The sequence below is a fragment of the Eulemur rufifrons genome, chromosome 3 (genome assembly GCF_041146395.1).
Source record: "Eulemur rufifrons isolate Redbay chromosome 3, OSU_ERuf_1, whole genome shotgun sequence".
Taxonomy (NCBI): Eukaryota; Metazoa; Chordata; class Mammalia; order Primates; family Lemuridae; genus Eulemur; species Eulemur rufifrons.
Window position 1 is genome coordinate 4,549,791 of NC_090985.1, and position 15,880 is coordinate 4,565,670.

The 15,880-nt window shown below is 49.3% G+C and overlaps 1 protein-coding gene across 1 annotated transcript in view; it reads right to left on the bottom strand.

Moving 5' to 3' along the window:
* The window catches only part of LOC138381925 (sodium/nucleoside cotransporter 1-like), a 162,031-nt gene that overhangs the window by 46,093 nt on the left and 100,058 nt on the right, over window positions 1-15,880 (bottom strand). The window contains exons 2-5 of the mRNA XM_069466571.1: window positions 4,499-4,610; window positions 3,512-3,597; window positions 2,183-2,274; window positions 706-889 (exon numbers count right to left, since the gene is read on the bottom strand). Coding sequence (XP_069322672.1) covers window positions 706-889; window positions 2,183-2,274; window positions 3,512-3,597; window positions 4,499-4,594 — 458 coding nt within the window. The 5' untranslated portion in view covers window positions 4,595-4,610. The remainder of the gene's footprint in view (window positions 1-705; window positions 890-2,182; window positions 2,275-3,511; window positions 3,598-4,498; window positions 4,611-15,880) is intronic.

Here is a 15,880-nt window from a genome sequence, read left to right on the forward strand (position 1 = left end):
CCTGCATTGTCCTGAGTCATTGGATGTCTTTGGTCAGCACTTCAGTCATTGAAATTAGTACTGAAATAAGCTGTGGTCTTTTTTTAAAATCCTAGAAACCTTTTCTTTCAGCCTTTTTTTGTTTTGTTTTGCTTTGCAAACCTTGGTTTACAAAGCACATACATTTAGAGCTGCCTGGTTAAAATGGGAAGGGGAGAGTTTGATGTTCCCCTCCCAACCTTCCTCTCCTGCCCTGTGGCATCTCTGAGGTTTCCAGGGCTCCAAGGAATCCAGCTGGAAAGCCAGGGGATTCCAAACAGCTGTCCAGGGGCGTGGCTGGCTAGTCAGAATGCCCTGGGGGTAACTACAAACACTGGCACCTGCACCCCAATCCAGCCTGCTCCATCAGACTCCAGGGGTGGTCCCTGCTCACCCTGATGATCTCAGGGGAGGCACTGACAGGGCCTCCCTGCTTGCATGGGCTGGGATCTCTGAGTGCAGGGAACTGCTGAGTCCTGTTCTCAGCCAGCATAGTCGCCTGTCGTAACCGGGCCACAGAACCAGAGGAGAACTAGCAAACACCAGAGGTGGTTGTTGCCTCTGAAGCCAGCCAGCAACTCCTGCCCTGGGGCCCCCAGAAAGTCCTCAGCCCCCGCTGTGACCCCAGAGCTGACCCCCAGACAACAGGCGCTCCCCCCGCCCTGCTCGGAGCTTGAGCTCACTCACCTCTTAGCCCAGAGCTTCAGGCGGGGTTGGGCCTCAGGCTTCTTACACCTCCCCAGCTGTGGCGCCACAAGCCTCTTCAGCAGGCCGTAGGCCAGGAAGGCGAGGACCACACAGGTGAGCACGAACAGCACCAGGGCCCTCCGGAAATTCAGGATGCAGGCAGCCAGCAGGAAGGCTGCGTACCCTGGGGAATGACCGGGCAGGGGCCCGCGATGACCACCCCGCCTCTCCAGGCCCCTGCAGCCCGCCACGGACTCCACCTTACTCCATCTTGGAGGGCAGGAAGGTCACCCAACCTCTCTGAGCCTCAGTGTCCTCACCTGCCAGTGAGAACAATCATCCCTCCTGTGTCCAAAGGGTGTCATGAGCTCATTGGCAGAACGTGTGAAAGGGCTTTGCAAACTGTAAAGTGCCGAACAAATGGGAAGGAGATGTGTAAGGAGGCCGGGAAGCAAAACAGCATGAATCTCTGGGGCCTCCATGGAGCACCTGCCAGGATCTGAGCCCTGCTAGGACGGAGGACGGAGACGAACAAGTCAGTTGCTCCATGAAGGAGTTGGCGCATGTGTGCCAGGCCTGTATTCTGGAGTATTAATCTATTGTCTCCTTCCGGTAATGCTCTTTCCCCTTTGCCCTGTTCTCCTTTAAGTGGCTTAGCCGGTCTGTGTTGAGGCCTCCAGAAAAGTGATTGTGGACAGCAAAGGGGAAATGCCTCTCTCTGGCTTTTGAATTTCAAAACCCAGAACGGAAAGGACTTATATCCTGGGACTACAAAAAGGGATCTGAAAACTTATTTTTAGTTTCCTGCTGCCAAACTGATTAAAGCATGACAAGAGCAAGGACACTGGTGGGCTCCAGGGAAAGGGCCTGGCTTGCGACACCACAGCACGTCCTTCTCCTTGTCTGTGCTGCCCCCTCCCAGGGTCCCACAGTGTGAATTACGCATGGACACATCCCTGTTTAAACCTCCAATGTTCTAGATCTAAGAAGCAAAAATAAAATAAAATAAAATAGAAAGTTAAACCCTCCAATGGTGCCCTCTGGTCTTGAGGGTAAAATCCAAGTCTAGACTTTACCAAAACCCACAGCCCAACAGTTTTCACCTTTGCTCCTCTCTGCATGGGGAGCCTCTCACTTCTTATTGTTCTCCTCTCCATCTGGCTACCTCCTGCTCAACCTGTCAGACCCCAATGTCACCTCCTCCTGGAAGTCCTCCCTGACCATCCCGCTGCCCTACTCCGTGCTCCCAGAGGGCTTCCTGCCTTCGCTGCGAATGTCCGTTCCCCTCCCTCACTGGAGAGGGAGCGCCTCAGGAACAGGATCTGGTCCTGCTAACTGATGACTCCGTGCCCGGCAAGGGAGAAGGCCCGAAGCCGCTGCTCAGCCAACATTTGTTGAATGATCGGGTAAGTGAACAACGCTGCCCTGAGACATGGACAGCTGGGCCAGGAGTCACTGTCCCCTGGGCAGGGCTCACCAGTACAGAGCAGGCCTATGCAGATGCGTCGAATCAGCTGCTTGTGCTCCCTGCAGAAGCGTGTCGCTCTCTGGAACGGCTGCAGGATCCTCCTAGGAATAGGACCAGCAGGTCCGCGAGTGGCACCCAGACTCCCACCGCAGTGGGGATCCTCAGCACCTTCGGGCAGAAGCCACTCAGGAGTGTCCCCCGTACAATGGTGCTGGGGGCAAGCTGGGCGCTGGCCTTGACATCCCACAGGGCTGAGGCGCAGCACCCACAGGCCCCACTACCCCAGTGATAACCCTGCCTGCAGGGCTTGGGGGGAATTCACTGATAAGGCAGAACCTTGTGAACACATAGACCCGCCCACGCAGGACGGCTGCCTCCCCTCCCCCACCGCACGTCCACCTGTCCGCAGAACAAGGTGCAAAGGCTCCGGCTCTGCATTTACTCCCTGTGACCAGGACACTTAGCAGCCCAGTCGGCAGCTCCTGTTCCCTAGAGAGGATGCTGGAAGCAGCCCACCCCTGCCTGGCAGTCACGTGCCCCCGCTGCCCATTCTTGCCTGGCCATTTGGTCACTCGTGGCACCCAGGGCAAGGCTGATGCTCGAACAGCTCCAGGGCTGCCCTAGGCTGAGCGTCCGCTAGATGCTCACCCAGTGCTCACCGCAGCCACCCAGCTGCTATTTATGGAGCCTCTCGCCAGTTCCCAGGTCCTGAGAGGGTGAGGAGGGCATGTTCCCACATCCCCAACCCGGGCAGATAGATGGGACCCCTGCACCACTGTCACCCCTGCCCTTCCCGCTTTCCTCAGCTCAGGATCTGGCCAGTGACGGCCCCTGGGGGCTGGGACATCAGGAGCCGGAGCTCTGGGCACACCCCGGCCACTCGCTGCCTGTGCGACTGGACCAGTCAGTCCCTTTCCCTCTCTTGGCTTTGGCCTCCCCCTGACAAACGAGAGCCCGGCCCAGTCCAGGAGTTTCCAGACTGAGCCTCGGGGCTCCCCAAGGTGCCCGGAGACTGGATGGGGTGGAAGCAGGTGGGAGAGCTTGGAAGGGCGGCCCGGCTGGTTCGGGGCCTCCTACCCAACTTCAACCAGACCAGCCACACAGCACCTGTGGGCCTCCCAGTGGGACTTCACTCTGGCTGCTTAAAAGTGGGTGTGGAACCCGGGGCCTGGCTCGCCTCTGAGGCTCATCTGGCTGCAAGGGAGCTCAGGCGCCATCACCCCTTCCTCCAACAAAGGTGCGCGGAGCCGTCCCCCCATGGTCAGGAGGCGGCTCCCACCCTGTTCCCCAAGGCGGTCTCCGCCCCAGCAGCCACGGTCCCTCACAGAGGTCACCTACCAGGTGGAGGGCTCCGGCCCCGCCTCACTCCGGCTGTGCCCGGCCTCTGTGGGGCTCCAGTCGCTGCCAGGGAGCCGTCCTTCCTCCTAAAGCCAGCAGAGAGCCATCAGGTCAGAGCTGAGGGGCGGGAGAGGGGGACCCCAGCCGCACGGGGGCACCCGCAGGCCCCTCGTGAGTGGGCTGAGGCGGGACTGGACTGTTGCACAGGAAGGAACTGGAAGGCGCTTAACTAAATTCCGCAACGCACTCACTGAGCACCTACTGTGTGTAGGGCTCTGCTCTAGACACATCCTGCCCTCAGGGGTCCTGGGCCTCATGAGGGAGGGACACCTGTGACTGAGGTGTGGCTGCAGGGGGCCAGGAGGAAGCCTCTAAGGAAGGCCCAGGCCGAGCATCCTGATCGCGTGACTCAGGGCACCATGTACCCCACAGGCTGTGGGGTGGTTGGGGCGAGGGGTGGACATTCCTGCAGACGACGGTGTGAAAGGTGCACCCTGTGGGACACGGGGCCGTGAAGAGCGGGGGCTTTTGCCACGGAGGTTGGGAGACTCATGCTAGGCGCCAAGGTCCTGGCTGGTGTGCCTCAAGCTGCCAGTTTCAGAGTGAGGACAAGATGACCAGAGCCTTGAAGGCCGAGGCGTCCTCCGATATCTCTCCACGAGCCCCGTTCACCTGCTTTCTATTCTGATTCCTTACATCACAGCTCAAATGTCACTTCCTCCTTGGGACCTCCCCTGCCCTGCACACTAGGACAGGCTATGCTGGCACATAGTAGGTGCTCAGTAAACGTTTAGTGAGTGAAATAAAGGGAGCTGCTTTGTGCTGCGGAGGCCGACACGTTGGGTTTCCTAACTGTGCAAGCAAAGAGGTGAGGAGGCAGCGGCAGAGGAGGAGGTGAGGGAGGAGAGTGAGCAAAGCCCCCAGCAGCGGCCAGGACTCAGGTGAGGAGGAGGGGAGGCCAAGACCGCCCATGGGAAGGGAACAGACCATGATTTCCATGATATCAGCTCCCGCATTCTCCGGACTGTTGGCCCCGGGTTTGAGAGGGATGGACTCCCCTCTGCTTGGCGTGTCGTTCTCCATGTGCCAGACCTTCCAGCTGCAAGACAAATCGGGGAGGGCCCAGAGCTGAAAGGGGTGAGCTGGGAAGGACCCAGGCTGGGGCCCGGGAAGCAAGAGAGGGCTGGGTTGGGGGCAGATGCCTGGGGCAGCAGAGTCTTGCAGGGGTCCCCGTGTGTGTCCCCACACTCACCCCGAACTATGCCTGTTGGCCATGGCCTTGGCCCCCAGCACATGGAGAAGGCCCCCCTTCCTACACTAACCTCTGACCCTGTGAGAGGCAAGTCCTTGTGAGCCTGGGAGCTCCAGGGGGAAAGGGCCCATTCTGCCCACTTCCCGGGGAAGGACAGCATGTGTATGCATCGGATACACGCAGTTTTCTGGAGAGGCCCCAGCTTTCATCACTTGTCACAACAGGTTAAACCACTGCCACTAAGTGCCATCTCGGGTGTTTTACACTTCCCCACCTCTGAAAGATGGAGACAAACTTCCTGAAGACATCCTTTCAGTCCCTGGACCCAGCTGTACCTGAAACCCATCCTGTCCCTGGCTCTTTCACTGCCAGAGCGAATACAGTCCCTTTTTAGCTGAAGCTCAGTTCATAGGCTTAAGCCCATCTGTAAGCAGGAGTGCCCACCAACACCTCCGCCTCTTCTCTCCCCACTCCTGTTCCCTCACCTTTTCTGACCTTGAGGGACACCCTACTCTATCCAAATGCCAGCCTGCTTTAGCTGACATGCCCAGCGGCATGTGCATGGACACACATGCAGACACACACACACAAGCAAGGACAGAGCCTGCAACACCCTGTGCACACACAGACACACGGCTGCACAGAGAGAGGCAGGGTCCTATTTCTACTCACAGATCTGTGGTTAACAGGTCGCTCTCAGGGAGAGACAGAAGCGTTTCTGTGGGGACAAGCTGTGTCCAATCTGCCTTCCCTAGGGCCTGTCTTCTCACTTCCGCAGGAATTGCTGGGCATAGTCCAGAGTGGAAGTAGGTTGGGCCTGCAACTCAGCTCTGGCCAACGCCTCCCTACAGCCCAGAGTCTCAGCTGGGGCAGGGAACCAAAGCCTATCTCGGGGATACAGGAGGGGGCCCACCCCAGGCCTGTCCCCTGTAGCTCCTCCCCTTCACTGCTGCCCCCCTCCCTTAGATGCCTCCTCTCCAGGCTGCCTGCTTCACCCCCTGCCCTCCTCCTGGCCTACCCTGCCCATGTCTTCCAGGAAGCCTCTTGGTGACTCCTCCCCTCCCCCTCCCTTTCCTCCTGTGGTAACAGAGGGAAGGACCTGAGATAAGGGCATGAATGTTTTACAAGCTGTCTTTTTGAAACTTCCTGTGCGCTTCCTGGGAACTGAAACCAACATCCCGATCTCAGACCGGTGGGAGGGGCAGGGGAGTGTCCTTTGTACCACAGCAGATGTTCCAACAGCCATCTGGACTGGGTAGAGATTAAATCGTCTTCTGCTGAGATAGGACAGATCAGAGTCATCAACTGTAGTTAAAGGGACATAGCCTGGAGCTGACATCCTCCCTCTAAACGCTCTGTCTTTCTGCTTATAGTCAGGTAAATTGGGACTTTAAGACGGGAGTCTGCCATTTTCCTCAACTGCTGGCAAATTAATAAACCCCCCTTTCCTTCTCTTCAAACCACTTGTCCTGCTTCTTCTGACGCGGTCTAGAGTATGAGTGCTGAGATTTTTGGTTCCACCGTGGCCTCCTTTCCACACCATCCATCCTCACTGCTCAGGCTTTTGCATTTTATCTTTCATTTTGCATCTTACTGAGTCTGCCTTTCTCACTGGATCTGTAATTATTATACCAGCAACCTATTTTCCTAAGCTTGACGATGAGGGGAACAGTGTAGCTGTCACAAATAGTAAAAGTGTTCCAGGCCTAAGCATTGATACAGTCACAAAAACAAAATGAAATCACATCATTACACCCTTGAATTCTTTTTTTTTTGGACAGAGTCTAGCTCTGTTGCCCAGGTTGGTGCTCATTGCAACCTTGAACTCCTAGGCTCAAGCAATCCTTCTGCCTCAGCCTCCTGAGAAGCTGGGACTACAGGTGCATTCCATCATGTCCAGCTAATTCTTCTATTTTTTGTAGAGATGGTGGTCTCGCTATGTTGCTAGGGCTGGTCTTGAACGCCGAACCTCAACAGATCTTCCTGCCTCGGCCTCCAAAAGTGTTGGGATTAGAGGCGTGAGCCATCCTTACTGGCCTAATTTCATTTTTTTTTTTTTTTTTTGAAACTAACATCTAAGCAACAGTATGCAAAGTGAAGGGACAAACTCTTTGGCTTTCAACCTTCAGAAAAAACATTCAACCAATCAGACAGGATTAACACCATCTCCTTAATAATTAATGGTTCATACTCAGGACAAAATCCTTTTCGATGCAGAAATACTACCCCCCGGCAGCACAGGGTGTACAGTTTCCTGCACGTGCTGGCTGTTTGGAATCTTGGAGAGGATGATGCACGGAGAGCGGGGTCACGCCCTCTCTTTCAAAACATTTTTGTTGTCATCTGTCCTTTAAATTACCAAAGCATCACAAGTACATTGTTAAACATTTAAACACTGTAGAAATACACAAAACACAGGAAGTTAAAATCCTACCCCGAGCCCCCTGGGGATGGCCACTACTGAGTTTGTGGCATTTTTCTCCACTTTTTTCCCTAAATGTATATTATGTTATGTCATTCATTTTCCAACAGGGGATCATGCCACACCAGCATTCTCACAGTTTGAGTTTTCCAGCAGGGATCTACACCCTGCTGGGGGCCCGTTGCCACCTTGGGAAACTCAGTGTTTCTCCTGAGCAGGGCACCTGTCTCCACGGGCAGCCTCCACGGCGATGGGCTCGGAGCTGCCCGCATCAAGGCCACTGAAGGACAAGCGGACTCTACCTGCCTCTCTGCCCCTACCCTGCCCTAACCATGCTCTTCCCCTGCTCCTTCCATCCCCTCCTCCCCTCTCCTCCCTTCCCTCCTCTCCTGCTGCCCTTTCCTCCCTGCCTCGGTTTCTCCTGGTGCCAGAGGGAAGCCAAGAGGCACAGCACATCCAGCAGCAGCCATGCTGGTTTGAAAACATTCCCAACTTTGCAGCTTACAACCTTGACCTCACTGTGGGCCCTGATCTCCACTACAAGGATTTACTGGGCTGTGTATCATGGGATGAACCTTCAGCTTGGAGCCTACAGGTCTCGATTCACTCCTGACTCTCTAGTTAACTTGTTTGCTCTCTGCAAAGCAGTGGGGTGGGTAACAGTACCTGTCAGGATTAAAGGAGCGAATGCTCAGAAGAGCTCGGCAGGGAGCCCGGCATTGTCAGGCTGGCAGGTGTCCCTGCTGTCATAGCTCCATCTCGGGGCTGTCTTGACACATTTCTCCCCTCCTCTAGGCCAGGAGATCCCCAGCTTCTCGCCTGCTCCTGCCCTCAAGGAGGGGTGACCAGCAGCCCCAAAAGCCAAATGCTCTTTTCAGGTGGAACTGGCTGGAAGCCACAGGCAGGGTGGTTGGGAGGCTCCACAGAGCGGGATGGAGACCCACAGGGACAGACTGGGAGCTAGATGGCCTCAGGTGTCCTGGCTCTGCCTCCAGCTGTGGGACCTCAGCACATCTCTGTCCCCTGTGTGGCATGTTTTTTGAGGACAGTCTCTGAGGCTCGGCCCACCCCCTGGGGCCAGCGCAGAGTGAGGGGAGGGCCATGCAGACATCCATGTATCATCTCCCTTTCAGTTCAGCAGCACTTAGAAGGGCTCATCACGCAGAGGCGGCCCCAGCTCTCCCAACCCTGCCCCCCTCCTCAGGGGCATGTGACATGGTTTTAGTCCTTCTGCTGTCCCCTCCTGTTTTAAGGGGATTCTTAGCAAAGACTTAAAGAGAATCCCTTCCCTTGCCAGGCTCTGGTACTATAAATGAGTCTGATCCAGGATTGCTGTGGCCTTAGGATGTGAAGTGCATATTTATATTACATTCTTGGTGACCACAAAAGCAAAAACAAACAACTCTGAGTTTGACACAGTGAAAGAAAAGATCAACCAGGAAGGGGAACTGGAAACCACTGAAAAAGCCTAAACTAACTTATCTGACTTATACACAGCCTGTGTGTCCCAACACATACAGGAAAACATCAGGTAGATCTGATTTGTTTGTTTTCGATCTGGATATGCTGTTGTTCCATGCACTCTTTAATGTGTGATGGACACAGATCATCGAGTTCCTGAGAAACTGCCTCTGGAATAAGTGCAGAGCCGCAGCCACTGTTCACAAGAACGACGAACCACCTCAACAGCAGCACCCGCTGCCCCTTTACCACGTCTGAGCCAACAAACACCAGCACGGGACACACGAGAAACAGAGAAGCCAGAATGAATGAGTCTGGATTTTGCCTGGATCAACAGGAAAATGAAACATGGGCAAATAGCCGGGAACATTTTGGCAGCTGAGGAAGACTGAGTACCTGGTAGTTTCTTTTGACTCCTTCTACCAAGTGTGGAGAAGCGCAGAAGGAAGTTAACAACACAAAAAAGCCTAAGCAGGCTGACCGTGGCCCACATAGAAAGTCGTGGTCACTAAGAAAGTAACAACCCCATTCATCTGCATGGAACTGGGCTAAGGACAAACTAAAAAGGGGACTTTACCTTGAAAAAAAGATTCAAGATGAGCTGACAATGGAAAGTGACCTATTAGGGACAGAAATAACAAACTAGACCAAATTCGCTGAATAAATTGCAATTTCATACAGTTCAACCAAATCCATGCCAGGTACTGTGCCAGGGATGCAAAGATACACTCCCTGCCCCATCACGGAAGTTATGGTCTGGGGGAGGGAAGGACAGCAGTGGTGACATGGTGTGCCACCTGCTAAGTCACAGGTAAGCACAAAGAGTAACCAGGACAGAAAGACAAGAGGGTTCAAGAAAGACCTGGTGAAAGATGTGGTCTCAGAGCCTATTCTTGAAGGGGGCTGCCTTCTTCAAGGCAGGGAAGGGGGCTACAGGAAGAAGAAATAATACAGGCAAAGACCCAAGGACCAACTTTTGTTTGGAAAGCTGAGCAAATGCCACTCTCCACTAGCATCAGGGCATCTTTCAAGGCTATGCACAGCCAGTTCCAGCAAACCTTAAGGTCTGACCAACCCTAATCCCTTGGAAGGCTAAATGCCACCTTCCTTTAGGGTTGTCTGTGCCACTCAGCCTCCATGCTTCATTCCTGCTCAACTCTCCCTCTTTCCCTGAACACCTGGAACACAGTCATCCCCTCCTCACCAATGTCTTGCCATTGACCTGGTGGTGTCAACATCCATGTAAAGTTGAACCATCCAGCAACTTCACCAAGTTTCCTCACAGCCCAGTGATCTTCACCTCCACCCTGCTCCACCCCAGCCCCTCACCGGCCAGAACTGTCCCACGATGGAAACTCCAATATCCTACTCTCTGACCAACATACCTATCCTGCCAGCAATCCTAACCCTTTGTTCCTCCTCTAATAATTCTCTGATCTCCAATCCTTTCACTCTTCTACTCTCCAATCTCACCTCCCCCATCCTGTACAGACCACAGAAGCTCAACCATGATCCATTACTTGAACCACCTCTCCAGAGGAAGCCCTGCCCTCTGGTGCCACCTTCTGCTCTCCCAGCTCCCCTGCGTTTCCCACCATAATATGTGGAAAAGCCACAACCCCCAGTAAACCAAACTGGCGCTTCCCTGTGCATCTACACCTGAGCTGATGAGCATGGCTGGAGAAAAGTCACACAGCCTTGTACACTGAGGTCACCAAGAATTCGTGGTCTCTACTACCAGCTGCCTGGAAATCCTCTGATGAGCCCCAGACAGCTCTCTTATTACTCTATGCAATGATGTCCTTAAGGCCTACAGCCTCTCACTCTTCGATGTGATGATCTATTTCACAAAGAGAAATGAGGCCACTAGGTGGTAAATTTGTGCCTACTCGTACCCTACAAAAACAATGCTGTTCACGTCCTTCCTCCCAATGTCTTCCTAAAAGACATGTCCTTTCTCTTGCTCAGAGCTAATCCCACCACCTAGGTCTACCTTTTCAGGGACCCTCCCCCCGAAATAGTCCTCCTATTCCTGACCATTAATCTCCTCCCTACTGACTCTGCCCCTTTAGCATGCAAACATCCTCACATCTCTTTATCTTCCATTTGACAAAATGAACAAATATTCTCTGGACCCCATCAGATGCAAATCTGTGACACTCTACCATGCTACAGCCCCTCCTGAAAAAAGCAGCCTTGGCTGCCTTATTCTAGTAAATATGATCTGTGTCACAGATGTCATAAAAAACCACTTCCAATATCTAGACATAGGTGCATGGACCATGGATTGGTGCTAAAGCTAGAGGACAGCAGACAGGCACAGGCAGTTCGGTGCCCAAACTGTCCAGCTAGGGTGACAATGTGGCCCACCCAGGTCCTCTCTAAGGAAGTGTAACAGAAACGTGAGGCACTCACGCATCTGGACCAATGTTGAGAATTAGCTGCTCTTTTCCATAACGCTACTGTGCATCTCAACTGAGGAGAACTGAGACAGAACACAAATGGTTGAATAACAAGTTGCCAAAACATACTACCCGTGAGTTCAAACTCACCAATTGGCAACATCATGGTATTAACTGTTTCAGGCAAAAATCATCAATGGATGCTCAAACTAGTTGTTGAAAGGTGAATGAGTAAAGGCATATGTATAATACGCAGTCTCACAATATCCCCCCATGAGGTGTTTATTCATTTCAGAAGGGAAAATGGTGAGGAAACCTGGAAGACACCACCTTAATCCAGTGACCACAGTGAACATCCTGGTCGTGGAACAGACAGATGCGCCTTCTGATATGATGCGCTGGGAAGAACCCATCGCTGCTGGGGGATTCCTGCCAAAAGTGCACAACCCAATATATCATGAAAAAACATCAGGTAAAGCAAACATAAGGAAAATTCTACAATAACTGCCCTCTACTCTTCAAAATGTCTAGAATCCCCAGGGAGCAAATACTGAGGAACTGCCTTAGACTGAAGACTAAAGAGACATGCCAGTTAAATGCAGGATCCTGGACTGGATACTAGATCAGAACATAATGATGTCTTTTTCTATTATCTTAGTTTGGGTATAACAAAATACCTTAGACCGGGTAATTTATAAACAATAGAAATTGATTGCTTACAGTTCTAGAGCCTGGGTAGTCCAAGATCAAGGCACTGGCAGATTTGGTGTCTGTTCAGGGCTTGTTCCTCACAGATGATACCTGCCATGTGTCCTCACATGGCAGAAAGGTCAACAAGCTTCCTGAAGCCTCTTTTTTGGTTTTCTGAGACAGAGTCTTGCTCTATTGCCGAGGTAGAGTACAATTGCGTTGTCATAGCTCACTGCAACCTCCAACTCCTGGGCTCAAGCAATCTCCTGCCTCAGCCTCCCAGGGAGCTAGGACTCCTCCTGGGAGCAGGAGGAGAGACACCTGGCTGAGTTTCCTATTTTTGGTAGAGATGGGGGTCTCTCTCTTGCTCAGGCTGGTCTCGAACTCCTGACATCAAGCGATCCTTACGCCCCAGCTTCCCAAAGTGCTAGGATTATAGGCATGAGCCACCGCACGCAGCCAACCTCAAGCCTCTTTCATAAAGGCATTTATCCCATTCGTGAGGGCTCTGCTTCCATGACTGAATCACCTCCTAAAGGCCCCGAGTCTTAGTACCACTGCACTGATAATTAGGTTTCAATATATGAATGTCAGGGGACACAAATATTCAGGCCATAGCATCTATAACGGAAATTAGTGGGACAACTGGTAGAATTCGAATGAGGTCTGTGGATGAGATAACAGTACTGTAACAATGTTAATGTCATGATTTGACAACTGAATTGATATCAGAGAATGTCCTTATTTTTAAGAAATATGCATGGAAGGGATGCAAAGGGACATCAGCTATGCAGCTTACTTCCAAATGGTTAAGAAAATAATAATATGGATACATATAAAGAATAAATAAAAGCAGGCCAGGTGTGGTGGCTCATGCCTGTAATCCCAGCACTTTGGGAGGCAGAGATGGGAGGACTGCTTGAGCCCAGGAGTTCAAGGCTGCAGTGAGCCATGGTTGTGCCATTGCACTCTACCCTGAGCAAAAGAGTGAGACCCTATCTCTTAAAAAAAAAAAAAAGTAGTAATAATAAAAGCACATAGTAAAATGTTAACATTTGGGCAATCTGGGTGAAGTCTATGCAGGAATTCTTTTTATTATATTTTTACAAATTTTCTGTAAGTCCAAACTTATTTCAAAATTTTTAGAAAGATTTGTTGTTTTTCAAAAAAACCCATACTTCTGAGAATTATAGGGAGAAATTGGCCAAAACCACAACTGTGGGTAAACGACTGCAAAATGCCATTCTCCTCCTTTGCCAGGTAAGGCACATATAAAGATTAATAGACACAGAATCTTGAAGACTAGTAAGCTTGATTTAACTGATCAACTTAGAATTTTGTACCTTAGAGAGAATATATATTATTTGTAATGACCGTGAACATTTAAATAAAGAGGCAATAATGAGCCTCTGCCCTGGACTGATTTTTGACTTTACTGGTGGCTCCTTGTGTGCTACAGGTGACCACCCTGCCTGCAGAGTGCCAGGCGAGAGGAGCCAAGAGAATCCTGGTCACAAGGAGCCAAAGGAAAAACCTCCAAAAGTCTCCAAAGACCCAAAAAAGCCGTTTTAAAACATATGCAAAAATAAAGGATAGTATTAAGAACCCCCATATACCCATCACCTAGACTCAATAACTATCAGAATCTTGACACATTTGCTACATCTTTTTGCTACAGTATTTTCAAGAAAATTCCTGACATTTTCACCGCTAAATACTTCTATCTGGGTGTGTAGAGATTTTTCTACCCAACCACAATTCCATCATTACACCTCACAAAATTAAAAATAACCCCTTATTATCATCTATTACCCATACAAATTCCCCTGACATAAGAGCTTTTAACTCCGAAGCTCCTCACACCAAAGCCTTCACCCCGGCATCGTGGCCCAACTGTGAACTTGCTGCCTTGAAAGGGTGGCCTCTTCACAGATGGGAGCAGAGAGGCAGCAAGCAAGCCTTGCCTACCCCACCGCCAAGTAACTGTGCTACTATGAAAGCCCACAAACGATGACAACTTTCTACACGATGTAAAAACACCAAAATCTATTTTTAAAACACAGAAAAATATTTCTATTGTAGGGTTATAAAGGTTATAAATATCCTTAATGTAAAGGGTACTTATAGACCAAAACATGAATGATCAGAGAGCATAAACAATTGGCAGAGATGCAAATATCAACACCACAAACACATAAAAATACTCCTACTAGTAATCAAATAAGTACATATTCAAATAATTACTTGCTACATGTCATCCAAGTTAGTATAGAATTTTTTTTTTTGAAAAAAAATTCAATAATGGCAAAAATATGGCTTGTAAATGGATACAACCTCTCTGGAGAATAATTTGTCAAGGTGTTCCAAAATCCTTATTCTGTTATATTCCCATAAATTATCCTAAAGAAATCATAAGGTATATATACATCATTATATAAATAAGTTTTTCTTAGAAATATTACTTATTTCTAATACCAGAAAAAGATGATGTGGGGGCCAATCAACTGAATGTCCAACAGTAAGAGTCTAAGAAAGAAATCATGGGGCACCCCTAAGATGGAAATACCATTGATTGATGCTGCTTTATGTATGGTTTGTGGACCAATTGTTAGTAGGCCACCTTGAGAAAAAGAATTTGAGCTAGAATGTGAATCAATCACAAAAAATGTCTTTAACAGCAAGACATCCTCAATGAAGAGATCAGTGTGCTGATGTGTACCACAAGACTCCTTATCTTGTCCTGAAACAGTAAGAAACAGTTTGTCTACATGACTGTTTTGAACAGCACCACTACAGACTACGTCCGAAATATATCCCAAGTTGCCCACATCCCTCCACATCTACTGCTACCACCAAACCCAAATTACCTCTTTGAACAGTTGCAGAAGTTCTCTAGTTGGTTTATTCTACTGCCACTTCTGTGCCCCTACAATCTACTTTCCACTCACTTACTAAAGTGATTGTTTTGAAATGCCCATCAAACTAGGCTTATTTAGGATGTGATGCAAATAAAACATTTTAAAATCTTGAAAACAATTTTCTGGAAACAACATGAAATTTACAAAAGCAGAATAAAATCAAAAGAGGCCAATAACCACAAAAGAATCTAAAAAGATCAAAGAATTAGTACCAAAAAAGGTTCAAAACTGTGATAGGGTCTTATAATACTTACCCACATCTGATTTTCCTCTTTTCCTGGCACGCGGGAGGACTACCCTTCCCCACTCCTTGCAGTTAGGCCACGTGACTAGTTCTACCCAACTCACTGTGGAGCTGAAGTGCTGTGTTGTCACTGCAGCATTTAACTGAGGATGTGCAAGCCCTCTAGTGTTTTCTGCCCCAACACAACAAAGCCTGAAGCTAGGTATTGACATGGCAACGTCTTAAGATGGTGAAGCCTCTACAGTTTCATTTTCTAACCCTCTTTTCATCTTTTTGCCATGAAATTATTTTCAAAATTGAAAATATACAGTTACAGAATTCTATCTTTTAACCACCTAAATATACTAAATATCTTTTGTGTCATTACATAATTGAAAATAAACACTGAAATTCCATCAACTATTGCGAAAATAATTACGATAATATAACTATGAAGCTGACAGTGGAGATCATCACAATATTTACTACCATTATCCTTGAGTACATCTCACCCATACTTTGAAAAGGAAAAAAAATTCCTACATAATTTCCTTCCACTGTTCCTTTTATTCAGTGTAAATTCTGCTAAACATTAATGGAGAAAAACTAGAACTTTCCCTACAAATTAAAAACAAGTCACTATGTTGTATTAAATCACTATCTTCTCTGCTTTTTAACATTGTATTAAAGGTACTATCCAATGCAATTAGACAACAGACTGTAATTAGGGATCTAAAAATTGGAAAAGAAGAGGCAAAACTCCACTTATAAATAACATAATGATATGTCTTGAAAACTCAAAAGAATTGACATGATTCGTATTACAAATTAGAGAATTTAGCAGGTTATATAAGAAACAAAATCATTAGGCTTCATTTATAAAAAAGGAACTCAGTTGGAAAATATAATGGAGGAGAAAATCCTACTTATGAAGCAAAAAAGAAAAGAAAAGATCTAAGCATAAACTTAAACTTAATAAGATCCTCTATGAGGACTGATAT